The 21,789-nt window shown below is 33.5% G+C and overlaps 1 protein-coding gene across 1 annotated transcript in view; it reads left to right on the forward strand.

Moving 5' to 3' along the window:
• LOC126734623 (von Willebrand factor A domain-containing protein 8) overlaps nucleotides 1–21,789 on the forward strand; it is an 88,087-nt gene that overhangs the window by 45,341 nt on the left and 20,957 nt on the right. Inside the window, 4 exon segments of the mRNA XM_050438319.1 lie at nucleotides 11,655–11,962; nucleotides 12,016–12,209; nucleotides 17,400–17,559; nucleotides 17,615–17,879. Coding sequence (XP_050294276.1) covers nucleotides 11,655–11,962; nucleotides 12,016–12,209; nucleotides 17,400–17,559; nucleotides 17,615–17,879 — 927 coding nt within the window.

Consider the following 21,789-nt stretch of genomic DNA (forward strand, 5'->3'; position numbering starts at 1 on the left):
CGTGCTAGACGGCTTACCGAAAATGCATTTGGTATGCTTTGTCATATATTTCGAAATTTTTTTACCCCGATTAGTTTGGGTAAAAAATAGAGAACTAAGAACCACCAATAGTGCATTTAATTATTTTTGCTTCTTGTTGCTTACATAATATGTTACGCAATGAATATGCCCGCAATGGAAAAATGAAACAACATAAGTTAGAAGATATGTCTTTTCCTATTCCTACCCAGAATATGATTCCTTTAACGGAGGCTTAGCTTGCACTGAAAGTTTTCAGGGGCGACGCCGTTTTACACATTATTTTGCTAACGAAGACTCTCTCAAATGGCAAAATAAACAAATTTAGTTTATGATTTATACCTAGTTTGGTACTAAAACATAACAAATACTATGATTATCAGGCTTTTTTTAGTTTTTAAACATTTTAACTAGAAAAACTTAACTATACATTATGTGGGCGGTCTCATGTTCATATAATCATGTTGAATTGTGTTCATCGTGGGTGGAAGGGGAATATTCATGTATTCATTGTGTGGTGATGAAGGTGAATCTAATGTAGTTTTTGAGTCTGTGAACCCTAAAAAATCGAGAAATTTTATAAAAGGAATATTAATTGTTATTTCTCACCTTCAACGGGTTGCCCATTGGGTGGGAATTGAATATACTGTTGGGAACTAAACTGATCGGCTCTGGTTGGTTTGTTTTCCTCAATAGTTTCAAAATGAGAAAGAAACTTTACTGGTTTCGGTATGGGTACAGGGGTGAAGTTCCAATCTAATATTGACTTGTTAAGTGTCTCGTATTAACAGTCCTGAAGACAGTTTTGATCTGAGTGACTGTTTCCAAAATTAATCTGAAACATAATGAATTTTATTTTATTTTTTGTTAAGGTTTTAATGGATTTTAATATTTCGTTTCACAAATGAACTGAAAATGTTTTTAATTAATCAGTTTATCCTTTTATAAGAACTTAATAATGTGATGCACATTTTTTTAAGAATATATAATTTTCATGAGAACCTGTGTTTTAAGAAATATTAAAAAACATTTTCAAAATTTTTATAATTATTTTTATTTACATTAAGAAATATTTAAACTAAAAAAGTCAAAATAGGTTTGATTTATTATGGAATGAAAAGTTTTTAATTCTTCTTAGATTTCATAAAAACCTGCACTTACTTTAAAGAACCCTTTGGGATATTTTGTCGATGCTTACGTAAAACTTTTGGGGAATGTCAATTTTGGTGAGACAATTAAAATTTTAAGTTAAATGTTGCTGTATTAAAAATAAATACAACTGAAAATTTTTTTGTGGTTCCTAGTAAATGAATTTAATGTTTAATAAATTGTACACAACTTACTCTTTATTCATTATTATTGCAATACTTCTCCATTTAACGTCTTTTTTTACCGTTAACTTATACGATTCTTTTTTCGGATGGTACAATTAAGGATAATTACTAACAACATGAATTAGTTGCTCGTCATCTTCTGTGGTAAATACCTCCATTACTAGAGAAGGGAATAGCAAAAATTAATAATCTATATAAAGGTATACAATGGTTTCTAAAATTATAATTTGTCTTCTTAAATAGTGTAATATAAGTTGTATAAATATATTTGCGTGTACAAACAATAAATACAAATATTACCTATTAAACCATTTCCGAAAGCGTTTTATAAATAATTACACAACACAAACACTATTATTCGTGGCGACTGGGGACGCTAGTCTGCTCTATAATGAGACGACTGACGACCAGCGATTGATGACCTGGTCTTTGGTAGCTACTCGGTAGCTTCTAGGAGAACAGTCGTATTTAAAACGCATTAGCGCTGTCAAAATCAATTGGTAGCGGCTACCTTTTCGCGGCCAGCAGCGACCGGCGAATTTGTAGGAGAACGCGCCTAATTAAACTTGTGGGTTGCAGCGCAAAAGAGCATGTGACGTTTCATTTTCTGTTATCCATCCTCAAAGCTCCGCAAAGGATAACAACCTCAAAAATAAATAGAAATTATTGCAGAGTTTGCACACATAGAAAATAGCATATAGCATTAATTTAGCATTATTGATTTAAATTTATTATATTGGAATGTACTAAAACTAGGTAATTAATAGAATTTTAACAGCACCACGGAATATGTATTTCTTCTTGCACCACACTTGCAGATGTTTCGTCTAGGTGCTGAGCAAAAATTAAAATACATATTATATACGTACAAGGTAGCTATATCCAGAGAGATATTCATTGTTGTGAGATCAGCTTTGATGTTGTCTAATCTCGGAGTTTGTCCTGATGCGTTACTGGTTGCTGTTATCGTCGTGGTTCGGACCAAAAATGTTTCTCTCGAGACGCCTTAGTTTTTACGAGATTATTGGCCGTATATTGATTTTATAAATTTTCTATAATGCTTTTATAGACCTTTGAGGTTCTTGAGATGTTGGAAAAGTTGCTTAGAGGGAACAGACATCTTCTATTCATATTCTCTCTTTGCGACCCTCTCCGTTTACGCACATATATTTGGTCTTTTTTCGTTAATGTTGAGTCCTATTTCTCTTGTAGCTTTTTCTATTCAATTAAAGACCTTTTTTACTGATGGTATGGAAATTTCCAATGGTGCCAATATCATCTGCATATGCTGAGAATATTTAAGGATCTCTGGTATTCAGGAGTTTTGTTTGAATATCTGCTCACCCGGTAGTTTTCCCTAGGATGACACTAAAGAATAGAGATGACAAGGCATCTCCCTGTCTCAATCCGCTACGTGTCTCAAAATGATCCGAGAGCCTATTATTTATTCGCACTTGGGATTGGGAATTCGGCCATTGCATTCCACACTAGAGATCATTCAATGCAGTCGTATGATTGAAAAATCTATGAATAGATTATGGATATCACGGTTAAACTCCCATGCTTTCTCTAGTAGTTGTATGAGTGTTAAAAGTGAGACTCCCCTGTAGTTTGAGCATTTATCACCTTTTTTGTCGATTATGCTTTCTTGCCATTTTGTTGGTAATGTCTGTTCTTTCTATATCAAATAAATTAGTTGGTATAATTGACTGTATAATGATCACCTTCCTACCATAATAGTTCTGATGTTATGTCATTTGATCCAGGAGTCTTTTTTCCACAGTTATTTGATGTTTTTACTGTCTTTTGAACTTCTATAAAGCGTTCTTCTATAGGGAAGTCTACTGGGTGGTATGTATTTTCATTATGGTTTTCCTGTGGTTCTATATTTAGCAACTTTTCAAAATAGTTTTTACATGTTGCCAATTGTTCGTGTTCGTTGTTTATCATGTCTCCATTATCGCTTTACGTCCAGACCGACTAGGCTGATATTCTTCTTTTTCGGCTTTTTATGGCTTTATAGAGTTTTCTTGAAACTGGTTTCGAGCTGTTCTTTTTGATCATCTTCTATTTTTAACGTCCATATTATTGTTTTTATCTTTTTATGAACTTCCTGGTTTCTTTGCGAGAATGCAAACTCAATTTTTCTTGGCTTTGAGGTATATAATCATGGCTTTCTTAGAGCTACCACTTTCTTGTAGTTTTTGTTGACACTCGTCATTAAACCATTCGTTTCGAGTCGTTTTCTTTTTGGTTTTCCGGATAGATGTCTTTTTTATCGTTTGTTCAATAATTTTCATAACACTACGGCATCCATTGTGCCATTTTCGTTCTCAATGAGTTTTTGTTCTAGTTCTTGTTCGTTGTTCTGCTGGATTCTGTGATTTCTCTATGTTCCATTGTGTGGTTTAATTAGTTTTTAGGTTTTTCTGACTCGATATTCTGATTTGGAGTTTGGCTCTTACTAGGAAATGTTCTGTATCGCCGTCTACTCCTCTAAGGCTTCTTACGTCTAGGACATTACTCTCATGTCCGGCGTCCACCACGCCGTGGTGAATCTGGTTATGGCTTACATGGTCAATGGATACCCAGGTTTATTTGTGGATGTCTTAGAAACTAAAAATTATAAGACTTTGTTAAATGATTTATGCATTTTAATATCCATTTAAGAATGTCCATTATTACTGTATGCCCATCTATATGTATCTGGTAAGCGCAGAAAATGGTGCAAATTTCATTACATTTAGAAAAAGGAGAGGTGCCACCTCGCGCAACAAATTAACGAGGACGGCGTCGCCTAGAGGAGATCCCCAACAGCGAATTTCTGTAACTCGATAGACATAGAAGAGAAGAAAAAAAGTGGAAACAAAATTTCTTTCTATGCGCGATTAGCACTCGCTATTCTTTTCTCTATGTGATTCGGCATTGTTCGCCTTTAGATTTTCTTATACTACCCAATCTATACTAGCCTATAACATTAGCCTATTTTTATGGCTAATGGGATTTTTCATAGCCAACAATGTCAACTGCGGAAATGTCATTCGACATTATCGATCTTTTAAGTTAAGTATGCTTATTAGTTATTATTTCTGTTTTCGTCTGATGTCCACGAAAGGAAAAGATTTTTTAAAATTTTATTATTGGTAGAAGTAGATTTTCTTATAAAGAGTATCAATAAGACGGCGAATTTTATGATGCATCCTCCTAATTTTATCCTATCCCTTTCTCAGTGCATATTTATAATAGCTTAATATCTTTTCTTTTTTTTAATATTATATTTTATATTTTAATATTAGTATTAAAATATAAACGTTATATATTTATAATTAATTTCTTAGATTTTGTTTTAGAAATGGAAGAGGAAGAACAAATGATTGAGTTAAGAATATACAGAAGACAATTATATATAGGGTATTTCAAAAATTTGTATAGAGTAATAAAACCCATTTTATGCCCTTTACTGGAATCACTTGAAAATGCCCCAATTTCGGGGCGTACATAAGCGTGGATAAATCATATAACCTTATAAACTTAATCATCGTTTTAAATATGAAGAAAAGTAACTAACAAGTTAAGAGAATTTGTTGGATTTTCAAATCTGCTACAAAACTGTCCCATCCCCACAAGAAAGATAAATATATCTTTTCTTCAATGATCTTAAAAGAGACGAAAGTAAGAGCAAGACCATAGAACCTCTTTCCATATTTCTATTCCGAAGGCTGCCGACGGCAACCCGAACTCTACTCGAGTGGAACCAGTTAAGGTCGAGAGTAGGTTTTAGAAATTTTTTCTATAATAGAAAGAAATTTTCTTTGTATGTTTTTTCTGTGTTTTGATTAGCTCTCTTTGTTCACCATATGCATGAAAGGCTCCGGCCCTTTCTGTGGTTAAGTTCGTTGGTCCAGCTAACTCTTACTCTTTTTGGTGCTTGTACGGCATAGTTGCGCTTGTTCTGACGGGAGGCGTCGTCCAGAAATCGCAAGAACTATGTACCTGTCTGCAGTATATAGGGTGTTCCGTTGATTATGTTACAAACTTGTAGGGTAGATAGAAAACGTCAAAAAAAAAGTTCATATGAACATGTGTCCCGAAATGCTTCCTCCGGGAGCTAGATTTCTTTGAAGATAACCTTTAAACATTATAGTTTTCGTTTCATAGCTTCGGAACTACTTTAGCTACCGCAACCAATTTTGAGACATAAATTATTGTTAGTACGTTAATCCTTTTTAACCTATTAAATAAAAATTATTTTAACCAGGGGCGTTCGAACCAAGGGGTATTGGGTAAATTTAACCCCCTTTCTCAAAGCATTCAATTTCTGGGCAGCAAAGGTTAAGGTAGCACTTGATTAATTTGGTAATAAATTAAATTAAGACATTTTGAAATGATTTTAAGTGTAATAAAAAAACAACAAATCAACCAATTAATTGCTTAAAATGCCGACCACCATGCTCGATACATTTATTATATCTATGCAGTAGATTAAGGTTGACGTGGTTAAACACATCAGGCATATTTTGTATTACTGCAGCAGCTGCGGAAATTCTAGCCACCAAATCTTCCTCTGATTCGACTGGACTTTTGATATGCCCCCCAAATAAAAAAAATCTAACGGTGTTAAAGCTGGAGAGCGCGCCAGTTGACAGAGCCTTCGCGGCCAATTCAACGCCCGGCAAAATTTTAATTTATAAACTCGCGAACAATAAGTGAAAAATGAGCTGGCGCTCCATCATGTTGTAGCCATAAGATTTGTCGTATATTTAGGAATAAATCATTTAACAGTTCTGGCAGTACATGTCTTAACAAAATTAAATAATTGTTACTGATTAGACGAGGAACCAACATAATTAGACCAACTAATCGTTCTCCAACAAAGCCGGTCCACATATTGAACGAGAACCTATATTGATATTCCCTTAAATGAATGCCACGTGGGTTTTCCTCAGCCCACAAATTATTATTTTTAGAATTAAAAATGCCTCCTTTTGTAAATATAGCTTCGTCACTAAAGAACATATTTTGGAAATTAAGGTTCTTCTGTACACCAGTCAAACCACTGGCAAAAATTTACGCGGGGCATAAAATCATTTGATATTTCACATTTGTATCATTGGGTGATTGTATTTTTGGCAGGTGGTAGGGTCCAAGAAGCTGTTCATGAACAACTGCTCCGTTCATCAGCTACCTCTCAAGACTTGTAGATGGGTTATCTTTAAATCATTGAGGGTCCGGATATGCCTTTGCGCGCCATTATCTGACCGTTTTATTTTTACGGAGCCAGTCTTCCTGAGTCATTGATTCACTCTTTCAAAAAATGTGTGAGTTGGAACTCTCACCTAAATTAATAGCATATTGGCATATTCAGCTAAAGCATAATCTTGCATTGCATAACCCTGATAAAAAGGGAATTAATATCCTGTAGAATCGGTTACTGAAAATGACAAGTTATAACAATGAATGTTATTTCTTTTGCCGAAAAGCGATAGTAATAGGAGGCGTTCTAATATAAAAATCTTTTTACGGGTTGTGGCTTGTTTCTACTCTAGGACTGTATTAAGAAAATTTAATTGAATCTATTTACGGGTGAGTTTATTAAATTTTAAACTTGAAATTTTATAGGGGTTGGAAGAATTTTTGATATGATAGATATAAATTTTTGTAATTTTTGAAATTATTTGATTGCACGGTATTGTGAGACGTCCCGCAGAAAATTAGAAGTTCCGTTCTGATTAATTCTCGAATCTTGTTAACATGCACTATCGCTTTCCGGCAAATTAACTTTAGCATTATTAATAAAATAATTAATTCTGGTGCTGTATCTTAATTTACTTTTAGTCAATTTTTACAAAAACGGTGATATTTAGCGGTTTTTGCTGAGCACCTTTTTTATACAAAAGGCATAGGACCACCATAATCTGATACCCAAATGGGCAGGAATTGAAGTCTTAGAGAAATGGGGTTAAATTTACCAAATATCTCCCTGGTTTCCACGCCTCTGGTTAAAATTAATTTTGTTTAGGAGGTTCAAAAGAATAAACGTAGTAATAATAATTTATATCCCAAAATTGGTTGCGGTAGCTAAAGTAGTTCCGAAGCTATAAAACGAAAACTAATTTTTAAATGGTATCTTCAAAGAGCTCTAGCTCCCTGAGGAAGCATTTCCGGGCCCATGTTCATACAAACTTTTCTTTTTTTTAAGACTAGATGTTTTACCGCCATGGTTATGCCATATTTTTCTCTTTAAAAAACATTTCAAAAAGTTAAACACTTACACGTGATCATTAATGCTTGCTTATGTTTAATTGGATGCAGTGTACGTCACAACCCGATTGAGATTCTGTCTTAATCGAGCAATCTGAGTAGGTGTTAGTGATTCTTCCATTGGATTGGTACCATGCCCTTTAAACTAATTATGTGGGTTTTTTTTAAAGATTTGCGAAATCGAGTCCGCTCTAGCTTCTAGTAGACGAAGCAAGTTTAATACTTCCCGCCAGAAGAGGGCCCTCTGCAGGCCAATCCGCTCATTCATATTAATTTTAACAGAGTGGAAGCGAGTCATTGTGAGCAAGACGAACTCATCTTGTCATAAATATCAAGGGCATCAAACACAGCGTTATCTCAAAAGCTCAATTTTATTGTTGTTTTCCCGATATTTTGAGACATGCCTTTTCTTAAGGGTATAATCATGACCTGATCTACTTTATGGCCCCAGACAACAGCGCTGTACGTTAGCATAGGTCTTCTGATAACTTTGTAGAATTTGGCGGAGAAGCGACAGATTATACAAATTGTGCGCCTACACAGCTTAAATAAGATGTGTGTTTTCTGTATTCGCTTTGTGATGTGAGAGTTCCAATTTGGTTTGCTATAGAGTGTCGCACCAAGGTACTTAACTACCGAAGCAAGGCTTTCTGAGGTATTTGATAGCTTAGGTGCTGGTAGAGAAGTTAGTCTTCTCTTTCTAGTAAATAGCACCATCTTAGTCTTTTTAGGGGTTAATGGATAGGGAGTATTTCGCATACAATTTCTCTATTAGTTGGAGAGATACTGGCATTCGTTAGCAAAGCGAGTTCTCGAATTTGCCGATTGGCAGAATAGCTAAATCGTCTACATAAACTATTGTGTAGTGAGTAGTTTATCCTATCCAGAACCGTGTTTTACAGTAAAGCTGATAACACGCCTTCTTACGGAACCGCTGGTCATCATCCTGCCTGTAATTTTTCTGCACACTTTTAATTATTTTAGCAATTACAAATCAACCGATTCAAGGTTTCTGGAGTGGCTAATTTTTCGGAAGGTTGCTTTGTCAAAAGCCCCTTCGATGTGAATAACTACATACACCCAAAGTGAACTCTTTGTGATCCATCGACCTTTCCACTCCACCTATCACTGAGCGGAGGGCTGAGTATGTTGTGATAACGGGATGTTTAATTAAACCTGCAGCAGTTTTCAAATCAAATTTCTCCGACATTTTTACTTGTTTTTTTGAATCGGATGATTTAAGTTCAAAATCTGCTGTAGATTTTATAGTGGTAGAACTAAATTGTATAAATCTATCGTTAAAAATACGATCAATTGCATTAAAATACTTATCTATCTTATTTACATACAATTTGACTGAATTAAAAGTATTTGAGTCATGCAGTTCACTATTAAAATTATTCCTAATACTATTAAAATTTGACCTAATACTATTAATTTTCCTTTTCTTCTTATTTGTTACCTCGATATTGCTTCGTTGTTCTGTGTTATCCTTTTTTTAAGTTTCGGTACTCCACTTTCAGTTCCTCCAGCAAATTTATAAATTCATCTCCTTCCTTTGACATTCCATATACAAGCTTATAATATTATTTTAGTCCCATAATTATTATTACCATACTCCATACATAATACTATAATTTTACAGCCTAGAATCCATTAACCCATAAACCTAAAAAAAACTTAAACCATTTCTCGGCTCCTGGATATTTCTTTCCGGATCTTCCTTGCTATTGACTTTTTACAACGGATAAATATGCACCATCCCAGAAAAGCAATCATCAAGATCAGCAAAATTACGGTTAAAATATCTTGAATAGATCCAAAACTCGTCTTTGTCGTGTTGGTCTGTCCTCCACTATTACCGGCTTGTGCAATAATTACTTTTTCTTTTGATTGTTGACCGCCCATTTTATATTGGATATACTGTATTTACTTCTAAAAAATTCGTTAGTGGCAGGGTCGTCATGTGATAACGGGAGGTTTAATTATATTCTCTCATGTCTAAAATAAGTCTATATTTTAATTTAATAATTTTGTACAAAGAATCCAAAATTGCTTAGCTAAACTATTACACATAAAACAATTATTAATAAACATATTTTTACATTATTTGACATACTTCTGCAAATGAATTACGTATGTAGGTACCTACTATATGCTAAATAACATAAATAACCTAATATATGATAAACTTAATTCTAAATAATATTATATAATTTAAAGCCTCTATTATTATACTACAATGTTGATTTTACATGGTTGGTTGACAAGAGTTTTTCTTTTACTTATGTATCTCTCTATCTTGACAAAATGTTCTAGCAAAGATTACAGCATATACAGAATAAGTGTCTATTTATCTGTAACCTGAAAAATATGATTTTATTTCTTATGTGGGTAAAAATGGCATACTTGTTAAGGTTTCTCTTATTATCATTTATGTACAGCCTCTTCAAAACTGACGCAACTGAATAGTTATTTAAAAAACTAAACCTTATTTTTATTGTTCTTTATATAAATTTCAAACTAATTTATAAGTTTTCTACCATATGTGTTATTTTTAATAGATATTTTGTTAATAGGTTTAAAAGTTAAAAAGTAACCCTAAGGTTCGCCCTAAGCCCTTATCTTCGCCCTATCTCAAAAGTCAAAGTCAAAAATAGCTTTATTGTTACGTAACATAATCTGTTGTTAACAAAGCATTATATAAAACCTTAAAGATAGTTGACAACATAATCTTTTACAAAAATATAAAAATTTTAACAATTCTTACATACGTAGAATATAGAACACAATTAAAAAAGTAAAAGAAGGCAAAAAAGAAAAGGTTGTAAGAAGTCACATCACGCTACGCAAAACTCTTCACTGTCAAAAAGTTGTATTTAAAAACTCGTCAAGAGAATAACATGCTTTAGCAAGTAAAAGTTTCTTTATATTTTTCCTAAAACGTTTTTCACAATTTATTAGCCTTATATAAAGGGGTAGGTGGTTAAAAAGCCTTCTGCCCCCGTACACAATAGAGGACTTAATCTGCTTAATTTTTGGGATAGGCAGAGGTAAAGAGAAGGTTATTCGGAGATTGTAACCCGAGGAGGGGGGCCAAAGTGATGGCGATATTTTTTCTGGATAAGACAAACAGTCTCTAAAATAAAAAGGCATGGCAATGTCAGGACAGAGTGTTTTAAAAATAATGGCCTACAGGGGCTACGAAAGGGAGTTACACACATATGGCTCTTTTTTGCAAAATAAATAGAGAGCTGAACAAATACTGAGAGCACACACCCCAAAACACAATACCATATCTCAGATGAGACTCAATAAGAGCATGGTAGAGAGAATGTGAAAGTCCCAGAGAATGTGTTATTACTCTAATAGCATAACAGTTGGATGATAGCTTCCCTATTAAATAGGAGATATGATTTTCAAATTTTAATTACTTATCAATCGTCACACCCAAAAATTTGCATGTTTCAGAAGGACTTATTATTTCATTTTGCAAAGTGACAGTTCCAAGGTTACATTTAAAAGTTAAAATATTAGTTTTAGAAATATTAAAAGTTAATCTATTAGATTCACACCATGACTTTACAAGAATTAAATCTTCATCAACAATATTCTTTAACCTCTTGGGGTCAATGTCATGCCAAAGTATTGTTGTATCATCCGCAAAGATAGTAAATTTGCCCCTAATTGGAATTTGAGAGATATCATTGACATATAGTAGGAACAATATTGGTCCAAGAACAAAACCCTGGGGTACACCCGCATCCATATCCAGACGCAATGACATATCGTTGTCAAAGAATACCCTTTGTGTTCATCCAGATAGGTAAGAACCAGCATCATCAGATAATCATCCAGATAAGTAAACCAGCCGAGAGCAACTCCTCTGAAGAACTCCTCTATGGGCAAATATAATTGAAACATTTCTTAATCTGCCAAAAACCTAAATATTTTTGTATCTTTACATGCTGATTTCTTTTATTATCATAGTTTATCAAACTAGCCTTATCAAACTTTCAAATCAATATATATTCATTCCAGGAGAAGACGAATATATCCAAATCCATCCAGATTTCCGTATGATCGTCCTAGCAAACAGGCCGGGTTTTCCATTCTTAGGCAACGACTTCTTCGGCGCCTTAGGTGATCTTTTCAGCAGTAGGGCAGTTGAAAATCCATCAAGACAGTCTGAAATTGAACTTTTGAGAAGTTACGGACCAAACGTTCCAATAAAAACTATTAGAAAGTTAGTGGATATTTTTGGAGAACTTAGAAATATGGCCGATCAGGGTTTGCTAAACTACCCTTACTCAACTAGAGAGGTGGTGAATATCGTGAAACATTTACAAGTAAGAGAAAATTTACTGATTTATTAAAGTTTAGTAATACAATATGATTTAAGAAATTTCCCAATGCGGACGTAGAAGACGTAGTGTTCAATGTCTTCGACTTTGACAGATATAGTCCGGAACTATTGGAAACTTTGGGAGAGGTCTTAGAAAGGCACGGATTTTCAAAGAATGTCATGACGGCTGAATATATTGCGGCCAAGAGGGCGCAAGAAAAGATCCAAGTTACAGTAAACAGAAAAAGCGGGTATGTAATACATACAAAAGCAATTACTAAAGACTATTTTTATAATATGCAAATGAGAACATGAGAAATTGCTCGAAATTATTTTCAAGTTCCTTGACCCGTTATAGCTATATCGGGTGTCAATTTGAAAACTTTCTACGTGAATATCTTTTTTGCAATTAAACGTTTCAAAAATTGGAAAAACGCGTAAATTTTATTTATTAGAGCGGACACTAAATGAATATTTTTAGCCCTCTTGTTTCAACTCCGTAGGAGGGGTAGATGTCATCCTTATTATAGAACAGAATCTTAAATTTTAATGGTGGTCAAGTGGCACATCGTTTTAAAGGGTTTCTCTTTTCCGTGATATCATATTTTGTTGCTTTATATTCAGAGGTTTCGGAATAATCGCATTTCAAAGGTGCAGAAACAATTAAACTTGCGTTGCGATTTAATTGTTTTGTTGAGGCCTGCATTGTGATTTTGGTTTTCACAAAAGCTATTACATTGGGTCTAAAAATACGTTGTTTTTTTAATCAAACATAGTAAGTTAACTTAAAAATTAACTTAAAACTTAAAAAATCTTGAAATAAGTTACAAATATATGCTGGATTTGGTGGCGAAGTTTTCCGAAATTAGTTCGGTGAGTAACAGAAGAAAAAAACCCACGAGGGATGAATGAAGGAGCTCGAATTGAGGTTTTGAAATTATTTGCTGCAGAACCCACCAGCTCCTAGCGGACAATAGCAGAACAGAGAGAAATATCACACGATACAATAAGTACCCCATACAAAATGCAGATACTTCAAGAACTCTATCATGATGAGAGTCAAGGCTATCCCCAGTATTTTTCAGAATATTTGTTTCAGCGATGAATGTTCTTCGAAAAAATTTTTTTATGGAAAGTTAACAAACAAAATTGTGTCGATTACAGTGAATTTTTGGGCTGGTATTCTTGGAAATACCATTATTGGTATTTTATTTATTGAAGGAAACTTGACAGGTTATTTCTACCTTAATATGCTTGAAGAGACTATTAATCCTCTTATCACTTAAAAGCTTAAAACTCAAATTGATAGAGAGTGAAATTTAGTTATACAGAAGGATTTGTTACCATTCCAGCAAGACGGCTTATTAACTTCCTTATATAAGCTTATTAATTTCTTGCGTTCCGACAGTGGTTAAACGAGAGATTCTCAGATAAATGGATTGACAGAAGGCAATTGAATGGCCTCCAAGATCATCGGATTTAACACCCTTCTTTCTTTGGCGACATTTTAAATTCATTGTTTATGAAACACAACCTGCTGATGTTGCTGATCTTAAAAGTCAAATTGCAACAGCTATCATGCCAGTCAATTTTCGGTGAAGTTTTCCGAAATGTTCCAGGAAGGACTTCGAGAACAGAATTTATTATTGTTTACAGGAAAATGGACAATATTTTGAGGAACTTAAAAGATAATAAAATACGTCGACAAAAATAAAAACTTATTTTTGTTGAAGTACAATAATGAATAAATAGAAAATCAATTCCTCAAACTAGATTTCCTACCTGTTATTTAACTATTTTAATTCTGTAACCTATTCTTCTAATCATTTGTACTACAAGGAGACGCAATGCAATAGTTTTTGTGCAAACACTAACTTGAAAACCAAAATCTCAATGCAGGCAAATTTAATTGTTTCTGAAACTTTGAAACACGATTATGTGGAAACCTCTACATAAAAAGAAGCAAAGTAGAATAGCACTGAAAAGAGAATTGAATGTGCCACTTGACTCTCATTCCTATTTAAGATTCTTAGGATGACATCTACCCCTTCTAAGGGGTTGAGACAAGAAGGCTCAAAATATTTATTAAAAGCGTCCGCTAACAAATAATATTAACGTCACTGTCCGATTTTTCGTACTTTTAACTGCAAGAAAAATATTAAGGGTGGGAAGTTTTCTAATTGGTACCCTATATAGTAAACAATTTTACTATAATAGTAATGCCTAGATAAGAGGTATTGTAAATATTAGACACAATCCTCAATAAATTTTCTTTTACTTTTATTTTAACCATTGATATCGTATCCTCTAAAATAGTAAAGTAGTGGGGAAAAATTAGATCCGGCTGAAACTCAATTTTCTTTTTCTTAAAAAATTTTTAAGTAGCGCATTTTTCTTGATCACTGTATTTAGACCCCCGCGCAATGAAGCCATTTTAACAAAAGGACTTTAGTTTTAAATTTGTCATGACCAGAGCTTGCATTATTTTTCAATCCAATTAGTTGTTTTTTAATTTCTCTTTCTAACTGGTGTTAACAATATTGAGTGTGTAACTTGATTTTAACTACGGAAATTGATATTTTTAGCTATATTTGGGCCTATCGTAGTAAAAAAGTCGTCAAACATTTGGTATATGTATGTTATTTGTGCCCAATTTTTCATATTATTGCAGATTTCTTTTCATTTTCATTTATTGTTTTATCATTTACCTTTTATATTTAAGTATTTTTATATACATTTTTCACCTTGAAATTTTTTGTTTATAACAGTTGCTTTTGATTAATGTGACTATTCTAAGGTGTAAAAACCAGTTACTTATTGAATTTTCAAAACAAAATACCAGCCATTTTCCTAAAATGTATTTTGTTTCTATACCTTAAAATAAACAAATATTTTTTATTAGTTACTACTGAAGTGCATACGACATTTGTAACCAATCTTTTAAAAAATTAAAATCGTTTTAGAAAAGTCGACATTTTTTCGACAAACTTTTTCGTACTAAAAATTTCATAGTGATGTATCGACCGATTGATATAAGTGTACTTAAGTGACCACAGGTACTAATGACCCTTTTTTTGATAGCTAAAAAAGGTATTTAATGTTTCAACATATAAAAGTCAAAAATCGAAGCTTTACCTCATACACTTAAAACTGCGACGCGTGGTGGAAAAATTGAAAATTAAATCTGTTATACTGGATGGTCCAGAAAATGTGGGAAATCTCTCGGATTCAGGTAGAAAATAAAAAAATAAAATGGAACTTTCCATTAAAAAAATTTCATATAGGCCCTCCCTACGAAGACACAGCCATTTAAAGATGCCGCTGGAAATCTGTTTTTCTTGAATAACTTTTGAAATACTTATACTAGTAAAAATTTTATGTAATCAAGACTACTAAGGACAGAAAAAAAATATTTAAGGAATGACTTTTTAATTCAAAAGAACCATGATATGTTCTTTTTTTACGATGCAACAATTATTCAAACAATAGAGAAGTTCCAGTTTAAGCTGTCTAATCTGAAAGACATGTACATTTACTGTACATGTTTTTAAAAATGCATTGTGGTTCTTGGAAAGGCACCTTAACGAAATTGTTTAAAAAATTGTAAACCTATGTTTTTCTTGAAACAAAAAACAACCTGTAAAAAGTATAAATAAAGAAGCTAATAATTCGAAACAATTAATTAAAAACTTCAGTGCTCCGTGACATCTGATAGACTCGCGGGCATGACGAATCGTGCCCAAGAACTTTGGATTGTTCCTTATTATATCACAATGAATCCTGATTCTCTGTAAAAGTTACTCCTAAGTATCGACAGGAGTTGAATACACCAAGGTTTTGAGATGACCCCATAAGTAAAAATCCAATGGCGTTAGATCGGGAGACCGAGGTTGCCAGGCAAGGATACATTGCCTACTCTACCTATCCAACGGGAAAAACGTTATTCAGGTGGTTCCTTACGGCAACGCTGAAATGAGATGGAGTTCCATCATGCATAAAATACATGTTTCGGCAGATCGCAAGTGGAAAATGCTCTATTATATCCAGAAGATCGTTCTGAAGGAACTCCAAAATTCTCCATTCAATCGTGGCGGTAATACGAATGGCCCAATGAAAAAATTGTCAATGATGCCTGCCCAGACATTTATTGATGGGAACTGATGTTGATGATGGGAAACAACAGCGACATGAGGACTTTCATCACCCCATACATGCGAGTTATGTAAATTCACAATACCATTTTTGGTAAACCCTGCTTCATCGGTAAAAAGAATAATGCTAATGAAATTTAGATTAGTTCGCTGCTGATCTAATAGCCAGTTCGCGATCTGTATTCTACGAGGAAAATCTTCAGGAGTTAGTTCATGCACTTTTTGTAAATTATATGGGTATAACAGCTGGTCTTGAAGTACTTTACGTATTATTGTTTTTGGTGTATTAAGCTGAGCGGTTAATTTTCGAGGGCTCGTTGAAGGAGTATCAGCTGCAGCCTCCAAAATATTTTCCTCCGTACGTACGGTACACGTACTGTTCTTCTCTGACCAGCATCAGGACTTTTTTTCCCAAAACTTCCTAAAATTACAATAAAAAAGTCAATAATATCACCTTAATAAGTGGAATCGCCTACCCTTAGACATTGATCAATTCGTTGAAATGTCTTTTGATTTGGAGTAGTACGATTAGGAAATCTTTCTTCATGCAACCTTTTTGCTTCCAATGCATTGCAAGACCATACATAAGATGCTTTTTTGAAAACATGTACTTTTTCAAATTAAACAACTTAAAATGGAACTTCTCTGTTGTTTGAATAACTGTCGCATCGCTGAATCATGGATCTTTTTAATGAAATTAAAACAGTGATTCCTTAAGTATTTTTTTCTCCAAAACGGTTCATTTTATTGATACTGAACAAGAGTGTATTTTCTTTAGTTTAAGGTTTAAGCTATCCATATTGATTATTTATTATTCAGTCTTAATCATGTACATTATAAGCATTATAATGTACAACCTAGTCCGCCCCTGATAAAATAAAAGAGATATGTGCTTTAAGGGGTCCTTAGTAGTGTTGATCACGTAAAATTTTTATTAAATTATACCAAGTTCGTCAAAGGTTATTCAAGAAAAACCGATTTCCAGCGGCGTCTTTAAGGGGCCATATCTTCGTAGGGAAGACCTATAGGAAATTTTTTTATAGGAAACTTCCATATTATTTTTTTATTTTCTACCTGAATCGGCGAGATTTTACCATTTCACGACAAACCATTTAAGCAAAAAAAATCTATCTTTTTTTATTCCTAGTGTTAGCCCCTAAGCAGAAAAGGGTAGTGTAATAATCAGAGATTACTAATTTGAGCAAAAAAGGGTGGAACTGTGTAGAATTCTGAATATTATTGATACAATTGAAATATGATAAAAATTTGCAATAAACTTTTCTGCGTTAGGTTAGATGTTTCATCTCCTAAGCATGGAAAAGAAGATCCAAATAATGACCCCCACGTGGGTGGTAACACTTGGGCTGGAGGCACCGGAGGACGAGACACTGCCGGTCTGGGTGGTAAAGGTGGTCCTTATAGGCTAGATAAAGGACATACAGTTCATCAGGTAAAATAAATACAAACTAAACCTTGACCATTTCTTTATTTTTTAATATTTACAGCTTTCCGATGAAGAAAAGGCATCAGTGCCAGAACACGTTCAAAAAGCAGCCAGGGAAATGAACAGAAAAGCTTATGCAGACAAACTAAAGCAAATCGGAATGACCCCGTATGACCACGATGTTTACTCGCAATTTTCTAACGCTGTTGCCAGGCAAGTTCAAGCTTTGAGAGTTATTTTGGGGAATTTACAGGCCAAGAATAAGGAGAGAAATTGGTATAGGCATCAGACTACTGGAGAATTGGATGATGTGAAGTTAATTGACGGTGAGTATAAATGGTTAAAAAATATTTTTCTACTACCGTGCATAAGGTAAATCGTACATTTATTTGACACCAAATTTATAATTAAATTCATTTCTCGTATAGTCAAGCAAAGCGTATAGACTTATTCTCAACAGTTAATAGTTGAAACAAAATATTTACATGGTTAAAATATACCATTTATTTTAAAAAATCTAGTTTAAGTGGTTAAGAGTTTTACTTTCGATTGCAAGAGTAAGTCTATCGATTCACGCAATAAGCGTTCGGTATATTGCATATCTTGTTACGACCAAAAGTGCAGTGTATTTGTGTTTATATCAAAAGTATTTGTTGCGGAATTTCGGGTGCGTGTTGAACGCTCGTATTCAATGCTTTAATGCTAAGGCCAGTGCCATAGAGATTTTAACCCTAAATATGTTAAACTGCCAAATGTGTTGGGTGAATTGTCGCCTGACTCAGATGTTACATGGAGATGCAAGAAGTGCGTCGGAAAATCGCTTGATGTGAAGATTGCCAATCTGCTTCATCAACTTTGTCCAATATTAACACTTTGATGACCGAAAGCACCAATCTAAAGATCGAGCAAGTTAATTTATCTAATTCTGTAAAATTTTGCAGTGATAAAATTGACGACTTTAATGCCGAAATGGAAAATTTCAATGAAGTGTCCAAGACAGTTGTAGACGTGCAACAGGACCAGTATAAGATTCAGAAGGAGTGTACTGATCTGCGTGCCGAAATTGAGTTTGTGAATCAACAAGGGCGCATAAATATTGCGGAAATTGTAGGAATTCCTGGAAAGAAGGGAAAAAATTTGGCTCTACCTTAAATATCTTTGTAAATGCTAATGATATTGTTACAGGTCATTGTGTTGCTGATTTTCCGCAAAATCATTCTGGAATCGCTCAACCAAGAAATATTATTATGAAGTTTAGTTTCATTATTTTGAGACCAGGTTCTTATTGCTGCTAAAGCACGTAGAAATCCAGGTTTAAGCACTAAAGACTTGGAGAAAGACATTTATTACCTTTTTATAAGATTCTTTAAAGAAAAAACAAGATTTCTGTCAAACATCTAAATATAAATTCTGTTGTATCAAACAATCAAAAATTTTTATTAAAAAGGATGAGACAGCTCGTTCTATACATATTCAAAATGACGTCTAAATCAAATGAATCTAAAGTTTAAAATTAATTTAACTTTTTACAATATCTGATTTTAATTCTTCCCTGGTTAATATAGCGTTGTGATGGAGAGTGAATTTTTTATTTATTATCAGAATGCTAAAGGATTGAGAGCTAAATGAGACTTTTATCAATCTGTATGTGTCTTATCACATGACTGTTTCTGTGTGACTGAATCATGGTTAAAGCCTAAAGTGGCTGAGGGTGAAATGGAGTAATACTCAATGTGTAATAGAGGACAAAATTAGTATTACACCATATGGATTATGGTAACGTTGGAGGGTGGTAAGAAACTTATTATTGGACCTGTGTAGATTCCGCCTCATGGCACCATAATAATAACATTTAATTAAGTCATAACAAGTTAAGGTAAACAAGTGTATTATTCCATCTGCATCTGAAGACCTTTACATATGACAATAGACATTACAATAAACTTAAATCCATTCAGAAATCTTAATAGTTATAGGAAAATAAACTTTTAAGAAGCTGATTATACTGCCATAAATAATAGCTAAATTATAACTGGACTGATATTTTTAGAGTTTCTGATGTCGATACTTCAAAATGTTTTATAAATATATTAATCATATTATTGATTATAAGCAGTCCATTGATGCAACTGAGAATAATATTATGCCTGACACAAAAAATTTTGGTCTTTCGTTAATAATAAAAAATATTGTAAATTGATACTCAACAAAATGACCTATAAAGCCACTAAAAGTGATGGAATTTGTGAGCTTTTTTCTCAATATTTTCTTAGTGTTTTTGAAAAATGTAATTATTAATAACACATTCTCAAGTAAAACCAATTTTATTCTCTAATAGTTTCACCTTATCAAATATTTCAGAAATCAGTATAATAAAGGCTCTATCCCAAGTAGACCCAAGTAAAGGTACTGGTCCTGACGAACTACATGCCTCATTTATAAAACTATGTCCAAGCTGTAGTCAACCTCTTTTTATCTTATACAGTGCTTTCATTTCAAAACGATCCACCCTTAATAACTTTCTTAAAAAAAAAAAAAACACGCCAAATTAGATATACAGGGGGACGTTTAATTATGCATTTACTGAAGTTCTGTCAATCACCTCCTCACCTCCAGCTAACCTCACTTTAATATGTCAAATGGGAACCCCCATCGTATGATACATCATAGTAAGCAGCGTAAAATTCTCTATTCAACGGTACCAAAAAAAATGAAATCGGTAAATGTGTAAGCAAATAGTTAGCGAAAATGTCTAGATATAATGAATATTTTATTTACGCCAAACTTTGGTATGTCGAATGGCTACCCCATGGTGTGATACATTATTTTAAAGGGCATTCATTATGCTATCAATGGTTGTAAAAAAAAATAAAATTGATTGACGAAGAAGCAATTAAAGTGTAAATCGGTAGGGTAGAAAAACAAATTTAATTAGTTTAACAAATTTATTTTATTAAATGTTCAAAATGCGCGCCGTTATTAGCAAAATAATAAAAAAGCCTATTTTCAAACTCCTTACGAACATTGGCGAGGGTCTGCCCGCTAATTTCTCTGCATTCATGAAATATTCTCTTTTTAAATTCTCAATACTCTCAGGTGGGGTTTTATAAACTTTGCTTTTTAAGTAGCCCCAAAGAAAAAAGTCTAGTGGGGTTAGGTCCGGAGACCGCGCAGGCCATTCGATTGCACCACGTCTGCCAATCCACTTTTCTCGAAAATTTTCATCAAGCCACTCTCGAACTACCAAAGTGAAGTGCGCGGGAGCTCCATCCTGCTGAAAATGTATATTATTTTCATTCAATAATATAGCACCATGTTGATCTACTTGATTTTCGATAGATTGGATGATGGAAGGGTATATTGCATTTTCTAAAAGGTTTAAATAAATTTCGCCAGTCAAATTTTCTTCCAAAAAAAGTGGCCCGATTATTTCATTCCCATAAATTCCTGCCCAAACATTAATTTTTTGGGGATATTGGGTATGGCCTTCCCGAAAAACATGTGCCCATATCACTGCTTATGTCATTTTGATAAAATTTTTGAACTATTCATTTTCGAACAACTTTTCTTTAATATTAAACTAACAGTCGATCAAAATCAACATGGCTTTTTCAGAGGCCGATCGATTCTTACTAATATGCGGCCGTACATTTAAAAGATAGGATTGGCTGCGGAAGGAGGTCTGGAGCTTTCTGCTGTGTATACTGATTTTTCCAAAGTGCTTGATAAGGTTAATCATTCCGACTTTGCTAAATAAACTTGAGAATTTTGGTGTGCATTTAGCACTCCTCGGACTTTTGAAAAGCTATCTTACGGACAGAGGTCAATTTGTGGAAATTAATGGCATAAGATCTAAAGATGCGGATGTCACTTCAGAAGTACCAAGGCTCACAACTGGGTCTCCTACTCTTTAATATTTTTCTAAATGACGTGAGTCAGTGCTTTTCATATACTGAATATACTTTATATGGAGGAGATTTAAAAGTATTTATGACTCTTCGAACACTTCGGATTTTGTCCAGTTGCAAAACGATTTAAATAGATTTTCTAACTATGGTAACAAAAATAGGCTCTGTATTAACCTACATAAATGCCATAGTATAATCTTTTCAAGAAAAATTATTAAGAAAGCTCCATATGACCTGAAACTCTTGAATTTTAAGCTTAAATAGCAATTTAACGTTTGAACAGCACCTAGAAATAATTTGTCTAATAGCTATAAAAACCTTAGGACTT

Source organism: Anthonomus grandis, chromosome 3 (assembly GCF_022605725.1).
Source record: "Anthonomus grandis grandis chromosome 3, icAntGran1.3, whole genome shotgun sequence".
Lineage (NCBI taxonomy): Eukaryota > Metazoa > Arthropoda > Insecta > Coleoptera > Curculionidae > Anthonomus > Anthonomus grandis.